We start from the raw sequence: 16,119 nt of genomic DNA, 5'->3' as shown, positions 1-16,119 counted from the left end.
AGAAATATTTTATTAAATTGGAATGAACATCCAAATTGTTGATATAGATTGTGAACAACTGGAATCCAAATACGGTCCCTTAGAATACCCCCCTCTGGGAGTGGGCAAAATGCCCACATCCCCTGAATGAATGAAAAGATACCTTTAGCCTGCCAAACTGATAATGAGTCATTTATTCCTCCTCTCTGTTTTCTGTCTGTTAACCACTTCTCAGCCCATGCCAGTTAATCACTTGTGTTCTGATTTTGCCCACTCACCTCTTTTGGGGAAACGTGACAAAAGCTTTGGAAAATCAGAAGACAATACATTCACTGGTTTTCCCCAGGTCTGTTCTGCTGGTTAAATCCTCAATAAACTCTCATAGGTTTGTCAAATGTGATTTCCCATTCATGGATCCATGTTGACCCTGCCAGTGCTCCCACTGCTTTCGAAGTGTGGAGAGAGAGCGCACCCTTTTTAACAGACTCCACTATTGATGTCAGGCTGATAGCTCTGCTGTTCCCTACTTTGTCTCTCTGTCAGGCAGTCAGCAGCACCAAGAGGAGCGGGTGGAAGGAGAACATCAAGAAAGACAGGCAGTCCCATCCAGTCTTTTCCAGGGCTCTGCAGTACAGCCAGGGTTGGGTGATAAATGCTGGCCTTGCCACCTTTGCCCATATTTCATAAAAGAATAAAAAGTACTTCGAAAGCCAAGATCACCGGTTAGCCATTTGGCAAGGAGCTGCTGATGGAACTTTGGGAATGACCATTTTTAAAAAGCACTTTTAAAAATAGTAAGGGCATCTCTTAGAACTTCACCAGAAAAGTCTTAAATAAATTTGACACCAACCGTAGGAGGAAATATCAGGTTTGGTGACCAAAGTTTCTGTCATAGAGCTAAGCCTTAAGGATTGTCTTCGGAGTCACTGAATTGTTGCAGTACAGGAGGAGGCTATTCAGCCCATCAAGCCTGCACTGGCTTTATTAACCAATCTCCTGTCTTTTCCCCATATCCCTATGTATCATTTCTATCCAAATAACCATCCAATGCCCATCTTGAATGCCACAGTTAAACCTGCTTCCAGCACATTTCCAGACCGTGCCTTTCACGCCCTAACTACTCACTGGGTGAAAAAGGTTTCCCTCCCTTCACTTTTGATGCATTTGCAAATCAGTCTAAATAGAGTCATGGAGATGTACAGCATGGAAACAGACCCTTCAATCAAACCCGTCCATGCCGACCAGACATCCCAACCCAATCTAGTCCCACCTGCCAGTACCCGGCCCATATCCCTCCAAACCCTTCCTAGTCATATACCCATCCGAATGCCTCTTAAATGTTGCAATTGTACCAGCCTCCACCACATCCTCTGGCAGCTCATTCCATACACGTACCACCCTCTGCGTGAAAAAGTTGTCACTTAATTCTCTTTTATATCTTTCCCCTCTCACCCTAAACCTATGCCCTCTAGTTCTGGAAAATGTGCGTCCTTCTGTTTTTACGAGCAGGGTCATTTCCTGCATCCAGCCCCCTCGTGGTTGTGAAAACCTCGATCAGATTGCCTCTCAGCCGTCTCCTCTCCATGGAGAATAGTCCCAGTCTCTTCAATCTATCGACATCATCGAAACTTCTCACTCCTGGAATCGTTCTTGTAAACCGTGTCTGTACTCTGTGCGTTTTGGAAGGAAAAACAAAAGAGCAGACTGTTTATTTAAAGAGGAAAAAAAAAACTGTAGAAAGCTGAAATAGAAAGGGACTTTGTGGAACTTGTGCACAAAACACAAAGTGAGCACACGGGCAACAGTAATCAGGGCAACTGATGGGATGTGGGTCCTTATTTCAAGCGGGTTGGTGTATCATGGTAGGGAAGGTTTACTGCAACTGTATAAGGTGCTCAATGAGACCACATCAGGAGGACTGAGGACAGCTCTGGTCCCTTGTTTAAGGGAAGATGTTATTTCATTGGAAGCAGTTCAGAGAAGCTTCACTGTGATGACCCCTGGGATGGAGGGATTGTGTTATGAGCAAAAGTTAAACAGGTTGGGACTCAACTCCCTGGAGTTTAGAAGAATGAGAGATGATCTCATTGAAATATAGAGGATTCTCAAAGGTCTTGACAGAGTTAGAAACTGAAAGAGTTCTGGATGCTGTAAATCAGAAGCAAAAACAGAAATTGCTGGAAAAGCTCGGCAGGTCTGGCAGCGTCTGTGGAGAGAAATTAGAGTTAATGTTTCAGATCTGAGGAAGGGTCACCGGACCTGAAATGTTAACTCTGATTTCTCTTCACAGATGGTGCCAGACCTGCCGAGCTTTTCCAGCAATTTCTTTCAATATTGAGAGATGTTTCCCCTTCGTGGGAGAGTCTAAGGTCATAGAGCATTGTCTCACTAATTTAAGACTGAGATTAGGAGGAATTTCTTCTCTTGGAGAATTATAAGTCTTAGTGAGTTTTTAGAAGATTTTGTAGCTCATGTTGAGGTTATGGATGTAGCTTTCCTCACTGAGCTGGAAGATTCATTTTCAGATGTTTCGTCACCATGGTGACGAAACATCTGAAAATGATCCTTCCAGCTCAGCAAGCAAACTCACATCCAATTATAAGCCTTTTGGAACTCCTTGGCACAGAGAGCTGCGAGGGCAGAGTCCTTGTGTATATTGAAGGCTGAGATAAATAGATTCTTGATGGAATCTGGGGCTACACAGGGCAGGAGAATGGGTGTGAGGAATGTCAGATCAGCCACAATCCTGTTGAATGATTGAGCACGCTCAAAGTGCTGAATGGCCTCCTCCTGTTCTTATGGTGTCTCCAATGCATTATTAATATCTTTCCTATAAATGTAGCATGTACAACTGTACCTAGTACTCCAGCTGAGGTGAGGAGGGGAGTGAGGGCATGGAGAGGGTTGTGCGCAGCAGTTGAGCCTGGATGAGTGATGTCAGATAATGCAAGCTGGATCTATACAGATTTTTGCAATATCAGGGAGTTGACGGTGATACTGAGTTGACACTTGGGAGAGGAGTTGAGGCCTGGGGCAGATTAACCATGATATTATTGGATGATGAGGCAGGCTTGAGGGGCTGAATGGCCTACTCCTGCTCCCATTCCATATGTTATTCTGTAGGGGCTGAAGAATCCCATAGCTACAGCTCCTTCCCCTTGCCAATCCCACGGTATCGATCGTTCCAACGCAGAAGAGGCTGTCAAGTCTGAACTGGTGGTTTCCTCTGCCTGAATAACCCTGGTTAATCTAATCGCATCACAATCGCAGTTAGTCATCCTGAACGGGAAAGGTGCCAAGAATTCAATGCTCTCCAGATCCGTTCCTGTGCAGTTGTTATGGTGACGCTTTCATCAAATTGAGCTTTCTTCTTTTAAAGGAGAAAGGGTGGCTCAGTGGTTACCATCCTACTTGGCTACAGTCAAGCGTAAGAAGGGTATAATTATGTTGCTCGGTGTAATAGCTGAAGCACCACCCAGTACAAAGGATATAGAGGAAGGAAATTACCAAGAAGTGCAAACGTCAGAGACGTTATGATGGAGCACTTCATTCACCTTTATACCCGGATAGTGTAGTGTAAGGGATGAGCTTTTCTAGGCTGCATTCGGGAGAATTTTCTGCAGCAATGTGCCTCCAGTCCAATAAGAAAGGAGGCACAGCCAAACTTAGATCTTTGGAATGAAATGGGCCAAATGGATCAAGTGACAGTGAGCGAGTTTTTAGGGAACAGTGATCATTGTATTAAAAGATTTAGGACAATGGCATTGGTCAGTTCAGAGTAAGGGTAATGAGTAAGTGAGGTCTGCAGATGCTGGAGATTAGAGTTGAGAGTTTGGTGCTGGAAAAACAGAGCAGGTCAGGCAGCACCCGAAGAGTAGGAGAATTGACATTTCGGGCATGAGCTCTTCATCAGGAGGGATTATGCCCGAAACATTGATTCTCCTGCTCCTTGGCTGCTGCCTGACTTGTTGTTCTTTTCCAGCACCACACTCCCGACCCAGAAGTGAGCAGACTTCAATGGGGCAGGAACAGAGCTGGGCTAGACAGACTGCGGGCAAAAGGTCAGAGACAAAAAGACGCTGAACAGTGATGTAACTTCAGAGATGAGATAGGCACAGACGGCGTGTATTCCATGTAAATATTCCATTACAAGTAAATTAAGGCAATCACGAGCAAAAGGACTGATGACACAGATTTATTGTTATGGGTCAAACAAACAAGAGGCCACGTGACAGACTGGGATGCTGTTTGGAGGGTAGGTGTGGACTAGGGCCCAACTAATGCGGTGTATTTGAATTTTCAAAAGGTTTGGACAAGGTCCATCATAAGTTCGTGGGCAAAGTTAAAGCACATGGAACAGGGATGATATATTGGCATGGAATGAGAATGCTGACAAACAGGAGACTGGGAGTAAGAATCAACAGGCCTTCTCCTGAGTGGCAGGCAGTGATGAGTGGTGTGCCTCAGGGATCAGTGCTTAAGCCTCAGCTGTTAATGCCCTGGGTGAGGGAACCAAAGACAACATTTCCAAATATTCTGATGGCACCGAATGGGGTAGGATTGTGAAGAGGATGCAGGAGGCTTCAGGGTGATTTAGACAGGTAAGTAGAGCGGGCAGACGCCTGACAGGTACAGTACGATGTGGCTAAATGTGAAATTCTTTGTTCAAGCTGCAATTTGTAAAGGATGTTTGTGGCCATCCAGTTCACCCTAGGGAAGTTGGTAGTCAGCTTTTTGATGCTTCCTGTGTATTGCAACGCTCCTGATGACTGGGAGTTGATTTATTTGGACTGTGTTAGGTGTTGATTCCATATATTTTTTTCTATTGTATATGTTGGGTTTTATTTTTGGTTACTTGGATCTTTATATGGGGGGGGATGGAGGGGGAAGCTGGTTACAGGATACTATGAGGGGAGTGTGGGGGAACTGGTTAGAAGGATGCTATCACGGTGTGGGGGGCGTTGCTGGTTACAGGGTGCTGCAATGATGGGGGATGCTGATTACAGGGGCTGTTATGGTTGGGGGGGTTACCTGGTTACAGGGAGCTGTTATGGTGGGGCGCATTACCTGGTTACAGGGGGCTGTTATGGTGGGAGTTTACCTGGTTACAGGGGGCTGTTATAGTGGGGGAGGGGGTTACCTGGGTACAGGGGGCTGTTATGGTGGGGGGGTTACCCGGTTACAAGGTGCAATGTGGAATGAGCTGATTAGGCGGGGAGAGGGCTCACCTTCAGGAGTCATGCACAGTTTTTAAATGAACCTGTTCACCTTGTCATTGGACATTGCGTGTGCCCTGCCTTAATCCTCACAGAAAGACCCCTCCAGACTGCCTCGGGTTCAAGGGGGAGCCCGGGATGTTCCGGAATAAGGAGCCGTTTTGATCTCCTTATCTATGGGAAGATGTTGTGGCGATGGAGGGAGGTTGACCAGATTGATTCCTGACCAATGACTGGATTGGTTAGGGTTATATTCACCAGAGTTTGGAGGAATGAGGGGGATCTCATCGAAACCTATAAAATTCTAATGGGACTAGACAGGATAAAGCAGGATGTTTCCAATGACTAGGGAGTCTAAAACTAGGGGTCACAGTTTAGGGATATGGGGTAGGCCATTAAGGACTGAGATGAAGACAAATGTGGAATTCTCTGCCACAGAAAGTGATTGAGGTCAAAAAAATGTTAAGGAGTTGGATACAGTTCTTGGGACTACAGGGATCAAAGTGTATGGGAACTGGGGACTGAGTTGGATGATCAGCCGTGATCATATTGAAGGCGAAAATGGGTACTGCAGATGTTGGAGATCAGAGTCGAGATTAGAGTGGTGCTGGAAAAGCACAGCAGGTCAGGCAGCATCTGAGGAGCAGGAAAATCTGATTTTCCCAAAACGTTGATTTTCCTGCTCGGATGCTGCCTAACCTGCTGTGCTTTTCCAGTGCCACTCTATTCTGCGATCATATTGAATGTGAGTGTTATGACACAGGGTAAATGCCTCTGCTGGTTTAAACCTGACACACACAGGCTCACATCGCGCTGTGATCTGTTAAAAGTTCGAGAGGCAAAGAACTATCCTAGAGGTCACTATTTAAAGTAAAAATTTACAATGTTATTCTTTAAGTCCAACAGAGAACATTCAAAACAACAGCTATCTACAACTCCTTTCTCTTAAACCTATCTTTTCTCTCCCACCCTACAATACTGGTCCGATTTAAAACCCCTGATTAAGATTTACAAAAAAAGTTCAACTTTCAAATCCAGCCAGCTATCGAATCTTCTCTTTATATCCTCCTCTGCAGATTTTCCTCTTTCATCTTTTCTTTAGTATTCTGCTGCACAGGTTTCCATATGAACAGCTATCCTTCGGAAAGCTAGTCATCTGGCAGTCTATACTTGTTGTTGCTTGGCAGTTCTCCTCCTAATAGTTCAAAAGGTCCAGTTTTATACCCCTACACATCAGAACATTTCGTTGGTTTTGATGTCATAAAAAACATATTTTAAATTCGATTGGATTTTTGTATCTTGGGACATCATTCAAACTGATTGGCCAAATTTGGATTTGTTTTTCTTCCACACAACTCCAGCTATTTGTTTGACCAAGTGTTCCATTTTGACCTTGTTTAGGACACTCTTTCGGTCAATCCTTGCTAGCTTTTCAACTCTCTTAAAGGTACAGTACACACCTACAGCTTCATAACAGTGGGTCAGGTGCAAAGGCCGGAATGCCTTACTCCAGTTCCTATTTCCTACACTCATAACCTCCCTTTCTAATGAAGCTAACAACCTTAAACAGTACAACTCTTCCTTTTTTAATGCAAAAGCTATTTTTCCCCACAATGCAGACATAATGAACCAAATTCCGTAGTTTTACAAACCACTGGAGTCACGATGACACCAAATCCTATCGATCTAAAGTTTGCAAGGTTCAAAATTACAAATGGAATTTCATTAGTTTGTATCAGCAGTGTCTCTGGGTGGGAATCCTACTTTGCATTCAGGGATTGGGAATTCAAATTCAAATCCCAGTCCAGAGATCTGAGCTCAGAATCCTGGCTGATGTACCAGTGCAGGGCTGACAGAGTGCCGCAGCGCCAGAGATGCTGTCTGTCAGATGAGCTGTTACAATTGCCTTTTCAGCTAGACACATAAGATAGCAGAGGTTCTGTTTCATTTTGAGAGCAGGATGATGTCCTCAATGTCCTTGCTAACATTGACCTCTCGCCCATCCTTGCACACACTTCCTGTATGTTAGTCATAGAGTCGCACAGCACCTTCGGCCCAACTCGTCCATACTGGCCAGGTTTCCCAAACTGAACAAGCCCCATTTGCCTGTGTTTGGCCCCTGTCCCTCTAAACCTTCCCTGTTCGTGTACCTGTCCAAATGTCTTTCAAATGTTATAACTTTACCTGCACCTACCACTTCCTCTGGCAGCTCGTTCCTTAACTCACCATCCACTGTTTGAAGTCAGTCAATAACCAGCTTCAACATGCTTTATCTCTGGTTTTGTGAAATGTGTGATTCAGTTGCAAGGTCTTTGTTCATTTTACTCCGAGCAGTGCACAGCTCGTATGCACATCTGGGGCATTGTGGGTGACGGTTTGGAAATGTGAGTGCATATCGCTGTGAACCTGAGAGAAACAGGCGGCAGAGAGTTACAGTGACTCCTGGCTCTTGAGAATCTTGTGTTTCCATTGCAGGGATACACGAGGACTCTGAAAGAGGAAGCAATTGAAGCGAATGCTTTGTTAATTAACCCTCCGGCAGCTGCAGCCTCTCCTGACAGCGAGTGTATGGAAGCAGAACTAAAGGATATCGAAGAATGGAACAGTACTCCAGGTTGGAGTTTTTATTTTGTATGTGTGTGTGTGTGTGTGTGTGTGTGTGGCTGTGAATGGGAGGAGCAGCTGGATAGAATCCTAATTGATTCTGCTCTCTGTGTTCAAATCCCACTTCCCCATGGAGCACTCGAGCAGACTGCTGCATTCTGCTGGCATTTCAGTGCCAGCTGAGGGAGTACCACATTGCTGAGAGTGCCCTTTCTCAGATGAGCTATTGAAATGAAAGCCCTCAGTGCTTGAGTCATTGAGTCGCACAGTACGGAAACAGACCCTTCAGGTTAACCTATCCATGCCAGCCAAGTTTGCCAAACTAAGCCAATCCCTTTGGCCTGTGTTTGGTGCATTGTATCCAATGGCTCTTAACTGGGAAATAAAGAAAGGCAGGAGTTAATCCGGTGTTCCAGTCAACATTCCTTCTCTGAGTAACCCCATCAAAAACAAATCAACTGATTGCCCAGGAGCAGTCACCGATGCTACAATTCCACAATTAGTTGTACATTTCTTGCCTACCACCTCTCTCCCATCTAAGCCCTGAACCGATACCTTTCCCTACATCTCCCTCCATGCTCTCTCTCCAGGTTTACCTTGTCTGTAAACTCCCACCCCATTCTCATGAACCTCCTGGTTACCCAGTATCCCCTCCTAGTCCCTATCTTAGCCGCCATGATAAGCAGTTCTTTCTCTTGGTTTTTTTTAAGTTTGCTTCCCCATTTCCACCCCCCCCCCCAAAAAAAATTGAACCATTGACACTTGTGCCCTTGCAAATGACTGTCCTGTCACCAGCCTCATCCCTCTCCAAATCATTGAGTTATTTTTGACACAGTGAGACCATTGGGTTAACGCTGACTCCCTGCAGAGCATTTCTGTCAGTCTCGCTCCCCTTTTTGACTCCCATAGTCCCACAAATTAATTCTCCTCGAGTACCCGCCAGTTTCTGAAAACTCTTTTTCATCTCTACTTCCATTGGTTCCCCAGGGGCAGTGATTTCCAGAATTTATTCCTCAAATTCCTGCCCCAACTCCTATGTGTCTGGAATCTTAAGCCTGTCACCCTTTGTCCATCCAAATGGGATCAGTTTGTCCTAATCTGCCTTATCTAAACCATCACAGTCTTTTACCCATCAATCATGTCACCCTTAGCTCCAAGGAAAAAATGAGGACTGCAGATGCTGGAAACCAGTGTTTAGATCAGAGTGGTGCTGGAAAAGCACACCAGGTCAGGCAGTATCCGAGGAGCAGGAAAATTGATGTTTCGGGCAAAAGCCCTTCATCAGGAAGCCTTAGCTCCAAGTCAAGCATTCACAGCTTCTCTAGCCTTACCCTGTAGCTAATACTCCCCTCACTCCTGGACCCATTCTGATCAACCTCCTCCACACCTCCTCAACCTGCGTGTTCTTCCTAAAGTGTGCTGACAGGGAACAGACTCTACATTCTACATGGAACCTGACCAGTTTCAGCATTACTCTGATTTGGGGCTGCCGTCAGCCATTAAGACTTAGGAGCTGAATTAGGCCATTCAGCCCATTGAGTCTGCTGTGCCATTCAATGAGATCGTGCCTGATCTGAAAACCCTCAACTCCACTTTCCTATCTTTTTCCCAAAACCCTTGATTCCCTTTACTCTCGTGCTCGTGCGTTCTCGCTCTCTGTCGCATTCGCATGAACCCATTTCAGCAAGGACACCTCTCCATCTTCTAAACTCCAGTGAGCACAGACCCAAATTATTCATAGAATCGTAGATTCCCTACAGTGTAGAAACAGGCCATGAAGCCCAACAAGTCCACAACAACCCTCCCCATTACCTACCCTATTACCCTACATTTCCCCTGACTAATATACCTAACCAACACATTGCTGAACACTAGGGGCAATTTCCCATGGCCAGTTCCCCTAACCTGCACATCTTTGGACAGTGGGAGGAAACTGGAGCACCCGGAGGAAACCCACGCAGACACGGGGAGAATGTGCAAACTCCACACAGTCACCCGGCTCTCTCTCTCTCTGGTGCTGTGAGGCAATAGTGCTAACCACCGAGTCACCATGCCACCCAAATTTCGACTTGGTATCGGTCTAGTGAACCTCCTTTGGACTGCCTCCAATGTCCGTAAATATTTCCTTAGATAAGGGGATCAAAATGTGTCGCACTATTCCAGCAGTGATCTGACCAGTGCCTGAGAACGTAGAGAACATAGAACAATGCAGCGCAGCACAGGCCCTTCGGCCCTCCATTTTGCCCCGAACTGTGAACTAATCTAAGCCCATCCACCTACACTATCCCATCATTATCCATGTGCTTATCCAAGGATTGTTTAAATCTCCCTAACGTGTTGACTACATTGGCAAGTAGGGCATTACCACTCTGAGTAAAGTACCTGCCTCTAACATCTGTTTTAAATCTATCACCCCCTCAATTTGTTGTTAAACCCCCTCGTACAAAACGACATCATCATCCTAGGAAAAAGACTCTCACTGTCTACCCTATCTAATCCTCTGATCATCTTGTATGTCTCTATCAAATCCCCCCTTAGCCGCCGCCTTTCCAAGGAGAACAGACCCAAGTTTCTCAGCCTTTCCTCATAAGACCTTCCCTCCAGACCAGGCAACATCCTGGTAAATCTCCTCTACACCTTTTCCAATGCTTCCACATCCTTCCCGAAATAGAACTGTACACAATATTCCAAGTGTGGCCGCACCAGCATTTTATATAGTTGCAGCATGACATTGCGGTTCCGGAACTCCATTCCTCTACCACTAAAACCTAACACACCGTATGCCTTCTTAACAGCACTATCAACCTGGGTGGCAACTTTCAGGGATCTATGTACGTGGACTCCAAGCTCCCTCTGCACATCCACACCAAGAATCTTTCCATTGACCCAGTACTCTGCCTTCCTGTTATTCTTCCCAAAGTGCACCACCTCACATTTAGCAGTATTGCATTCCATTTGCCACCTCTCAGCCCAATTCTGCAGTTTATCCAAGTCCCCCTGCAACCTGCAACTTTCTTCCACACAGTCTACTACTCCACCGTGCGTCATCTGCAAATTTACTAACCCATCCACTGATGGCTGCATCTAAGTCATTTATAAAAACAGATTCTTGTTGCACACCACCAGTAACCGGACTCCAGGCTGAATATTTTCCATCGACCACCACTCACTGCCTTCTTTCAGAAAGCCAGTTTCTAATCCAAACTGCTAAATCACCCTCAATCCCATGCCTCTGCATTTTCTCCAACAGCCTACCATGTGGAACCTTGAAGGTTTTACTGAAGTCCATGTATGCCACATCAACTGCCCTACTCTCATCTACATGGTTGGTCACCTTCTCAAAAACCTGAGGTTTGTGAGACACGACCTGCCCTTAACGAAACCATGTTGACTATCTGAAATCAAATTGTTGCTTGCTAGATGTTTATAAATCCTATCTCTTATTATCCTTTCCAAAACCTTTCATAGAACATAGAACATAGAACATAGAAGAATACAGCGCAGTACAGGCCCTTTGGCCCTCGATGTTGCGCCGATCCAAGCCCACCTAACCTATACTAACCCACTATCCTCCATATACCTATCCAATGCCCGCTTAAATGCCCATAAAGAGGGAGAGTCCACCACTGCTGCTGGCAGGGCATTCCATGAACTTACGACTCGCTGAGTGAAGAACCTACCCCTAACTTCAGTCCTATATCTACCCCCCCTTAATTTAAAGCTATGCCCCCTTGTAATACCCGACTCCATACGCGGGAAAAGGTTCACACTGTCAACCCTATCTAACCCCCTAATCATCTTGTACACCTCAATCAAGTCACCCCTAAACCTTCTTTTCTCTAATGAAAACAGCCCCAAGTGTCTCAGTCTATCCTCATACGATCTTCCTTCCATACCAGGCAACATCCTGGTAAACCTCCTCTGCACCCGTTCCAGTGCCTCCACATCCTTCCTATAGTATGGCGACCAAAACTGCACACAATATTCCAGATGCGGCCGCACCAGAGTTTTATACAACTGCATCATGACCTCAGGACTCCGGAACTCAATTCCTCTACCAATAAAAGCCAGTACGCCATATGCCTTCCTCACCGCACTATTTACCTGGGTGGCAACTTTCAGAGATCTGTGTACATGGACACCAAGATCCCTCTGCTCATCCACACTACCAAGTATCCGACCATTAGCCCAGTACCCCATCTTTTTGTTATTCTTCCCAAAGTGAATCACCTCACATTTAGCTACATTGAATTCCATTTGCCACCTTTCTGCCCAGCTCTGCAGCTTCTCTATATCCTGCTGTAACCTGCCACATCCTTCCTCACTGTCAACAACTCCTCCGACTTTCGTATCATCCGCAAACTTGCTCACCCAACCTTCTAACCCCTCTTCCAGGTCATTTATAAAAATGACAAACAGCAATGGTCCCAAAACAGATCCTTGCGGAACACCGCTAGTGACGGCACTCCATGAAGAAACTTTGCCATCAACTACTACCCTCTGTCTTCTTCCATCCAGCCAATTCCTAATCCAAACCTCCAACTCACCCTCAATGCCATATCTCCGTATTTTCTGCAGTAGCCTACCATGGGGAACCTTATCAAACGCCTTACTAAAATCCATATATACCACATCTACCGCTTTCCCCTCATCAACCTCCTTCGTCACCTTTTCAAAGAATTCAATAAGGTTTGTGAGGCACGACCTGCCCTTCACAAAACCATGCTGACTATCCTTGATCACATTATTCCTATCCAGATGTGCATAAATCCTATCCCTTACAATTCTCTCTAAGACTTTGCCCACAACAGAAGTGAGACTCACCGGCCTATAGTTACTAGGGTTATCCCTACTCCCCTTTTTGAACAAGGGAACCACATTTGCTATCCTCCAGTCTTCTGGCACTACTCCTGTAGACAAAGAGGACATAAAAATCAAGGCCAATGGCTCTGCAATCTCCTCCCTTGCTTCCCAGAGAATCCTAGGATAAATGCCATCAGGCCCAGGGGACTTATCTATTTTCACCTTTTCCAGGATTTCCAACACCTCTTCTCTACATACCTCAAAGCCATCCATTCTACTTATTTGTGACTCAGTATTCACATCGACGACAATGCCCTGTTCCTGAGTAAATACTGAAGAAAAGTATTCATTCAGTGTCTCCCCAATCTCTTCCGCCTCCACACGCAACTTCCCACTACTATCCTTGACTGGACCTATTCCTACCCTAGTCATTCTTTTATTCCTAACATACCTATAGAAAGCCTTAGGGTTTTCCCTAATCCTACCGACTAAGGACCTTTCATGTCCCCTCCTTGCTGCTCTTAGCTCTCTCTTCAGGTCCTTCCTGGCTACCCTATAACTCTCAATCGCCCCAATTGAACCTTCACGTCTCATCTTGAGATAGGCCGCCCTCTTCCATTTAACAAGGGATTCCAATTCCTTATTAAACCACGGCTCCCTCGCACGACCCTTTCCTCCCTGCCTGACAGGTACAACAGACGTGAGGCTCACTGGTCTATAATTATCTGGGTCATCTCCTCTACTGCCCTTCTTGAACAAGGGCACAACATTTGCAATCCTCTACTCCTCTGGTACTAAACCTATAGACAATGATGACTCAGGCTCCGCCATCTCCTCCCCAGCTTCCCAGAGAATCCTCGGATAAATCCCATCTGGCCCAGGGGACTTGTCTACTTTCACTCCTTCTCGAATTGATAACACCTCGTCCTTACTAACCTCGATCTTTTCTAGTCTAATATCTCGTATCTCATTCTCCTCTACAATATTTTCCTTTTCCTGTGTGAAAACCGATGAGAAATATTTGCTAAGCACCTCTCCAATCTCCACAGGGTCCACACAACTTCCCACTTCTGTCTTTGGCCCTATTCCTACCCTTGTCATCCATTTATTCCTCACATACCTATAGAAAGCTTTAGGGTTCTCCTTTATTCTACCAGCTAAAGACTGCTCATGTCCTCTCTTTGCTCCTCTTAACTCTCTCTTTAAATCCTTCCTAGCTGATCTGTAACTCTCCATCGCCTCATCTGAACCATCTCATCTCATCGTCCCATGAACCTCCTCCTTCTGTTTAACAACAGATGCAATTTCTTTAGTAAACCACGGTTCCCTTCCCTTATCACTTCCTCCCTGCCTGACAGAGACATACCGATCATGGACGTGCAATTTCTGTTCCTTAAACCAGCTCCACATTTTGATTGTCCCCATCCCTGCATTTTGCTACCCCATTCTATACGTCTAAAGTCTTTCCTAAAAAACCTTGTACAACTTTGGCAAAACTTTCTATTTTATAGCCCAATCCTTTTGAATTAGCATCCAGCATTCTGTTTCTCCTCCCCATTACCTGCTGACCTGCTAGTTTCTGACATGTATACACACACAGTCATAGAGATGTACAACATGGAAACAGACCCTTTGTCCAACCCGTCCATGCCAACCAGATTTATCCCAACCCAATCTAGTCCCACCTGCCAGCACCCGGCCCATATCCCTTCCTGTTCATAAACCCATCCAAATGCCTTTTAAATGCTGTAATTGTGCCAGTTCCTCTGGCAGCTCATTCCATACACGTACCACCCTCTGTAAAAAGGTTTCCCCTGATGGCTCTTTCATATCTTTCCCCTCTCACCCTAAACCTATGCCCTCTAGTTCTGGACTTCCCCCAACCGAGGGAAAAGACTTTGTCTATTTATCCTATCCATGCCCCTCATGATTTTGTAAACCTCTATAAGGTCACCCCTCAGCCTCTGATGCTCCAGGGAAAACAGCCCCAGCCTGTTCAGCCTCTCCCTGTAGCTCAAATCCTCCAACCCTGGCAACATCCTTGTAAATCTTTTTTGAACCCTTTCAAGTTTCACAACATCCTTCTAATAGGAAGGAGACCAGAATTGCACGCACTACTCTAACAGTGGCCTAACCAATGTCCTGTACAGTCGCAACATGACCTCCCAACTCCTGTACTCAATACTCTGACCAATAACGGAAAGCGTACCAAATGCTGCCTTCACTATCTTATCTACCTGCGACTCCACTTTCAAGGAGCTATGAACCTGCTGTCCAAGGTCTCTTTGTTCAGCAACATTCCCTAGGACCTTACCATTAAGTGTATAAGTCCTGCTAAGATTTGCTTTCCCAAAATGGAACGCCTTGCATTTATCTAAATTAAACTCCACCTGCCACTCCTCAGCCCATTGGTCCATCTAGTCCAGATCCTGTTGTAGTCTGAGGTAACCCTCTTCACTGTCCACTACACCTCCAATTTTGGTGCCATCTGCAAACTTACTAACTGTACCTCTTATACTCGCATCCAAATCACTTGTGTAAATGATGAAAAGTAGTGGACCCACAACCGATTCTGAAAAACAACCCCGCACCACTACCCTCTGTTTTCTACCTTTGAGCCAGTTCTGCATCCAAATGGCTAGTTCTCCCTGTATTCCATGAGATCTAACCTTGCTAATCAGTCTCCCATGGGGAACCTTGTCGAATGCCTTACTGAAGTCCATATAGATCACATCTACCGCTTTGCCCTCATCAATCCTCTTCGTTACTTCTTCAAAAAACTCAATCAAGTTAGTGAGATATGGTTTCCCACCCACAAAGCCATGTTGACTATCCCGAGTCAGTACTTGCCTTTCCAAACACATGTACATCCTGTCCCTCAGGATTCCCTCCAACCACGAACCCACCTCAGACGTCAGGCTCCCTGGTCTATAATTCCCTGCAAATCATTATGTGCTACAGTTTTCTCTGTCTTAATCCATTTGAATAATATTTATCTCCTCTTCCCGTCAAAATGCATGACCTCACATGTTCCCACGCTATTATTCCATCTGCTGAGTTTTTGTCCATTCACTTAAGCTGTCTATAACCTTCTGTGACTTCTGTCTTCCTCAGCACTTGCCTTCCCACCCAGTTTTGTGTCATTTGCAAACTTGGTTATGGTACATTCACCTTCCTCTTCAATAAATGTTGGAAATAATTGTGGCTCCAGCACTAGTTAGAAGGTTCCTTCCTGAAAATGTTCCCTCACTGAAACTCCATGCATTCTGTTAGTTAGCCAGTCACCTATCCATGTTCATATCCTGCCTACAACACCGTGGACCTGTTTCTTATTAAGTAGACTGATATGTGATAATTAGATTCATAGCACATAGAAACAGACCCTTTGGTCCCACTAGTTCACACTGACCGAGTTTCCCAAACTAAACTAGTCCCGCTGGAGTGCAATTGGCCCATATCTCTCCAAACCTTTCCTATTCATGTACTTATCCAAATGTCTTTCAAACATTGTCACTGT

The 16,119-nt window shown here is 45.4% G+C and overlaps 1 protein-coding gene across 3 annotated transcripts in view; it reads left to right on the top strand.

Annotated features, from left to right (window-relative positions):
- samd13 (sterile alpha motif domain containing 13) overlaps positions 1-16,119 on the top strand; it is a 96,267-nt gene that overhangs the window by 6,264 nt on the left and 73,884 nt on the right. For all 3 annotated transcript variants that reach the window (XM_087990383.1, XM_043698618.2, XM_087990382.1), the window contains one exon: positions 7,671-7,809. In XM_087990383.1, coding sequence (XP_087846509.1) covers positions 7,671-7,809 — 139 coding nt within the window. The remainder of the gene's footprint in view (positions 1-7,670; positions 7,810-16,119) is intronic.

The sequence above is a fragment of the Chiloscyllium plagiosum genome, unplaced genomic scaffold, assembly GCF_037043375.1.
Source record: "Chiloscyllium plagiosum isolate Xiang-an unplaced genomic scaffold, Cpla_swu_hap1 HiC_scaffold_9, whole genome shotgun sequence".
Lineage (NCBI taxonomy): Eukaryota > Metazoa > Chordata > Chondrichthyes > Orectolobiformes > Hemiscylliidae > Chiloscyllium > Chiloscyllium plagiosum.
This window is presented reverse-complemented; position numbering and strand designations above follow the sequence as displayed.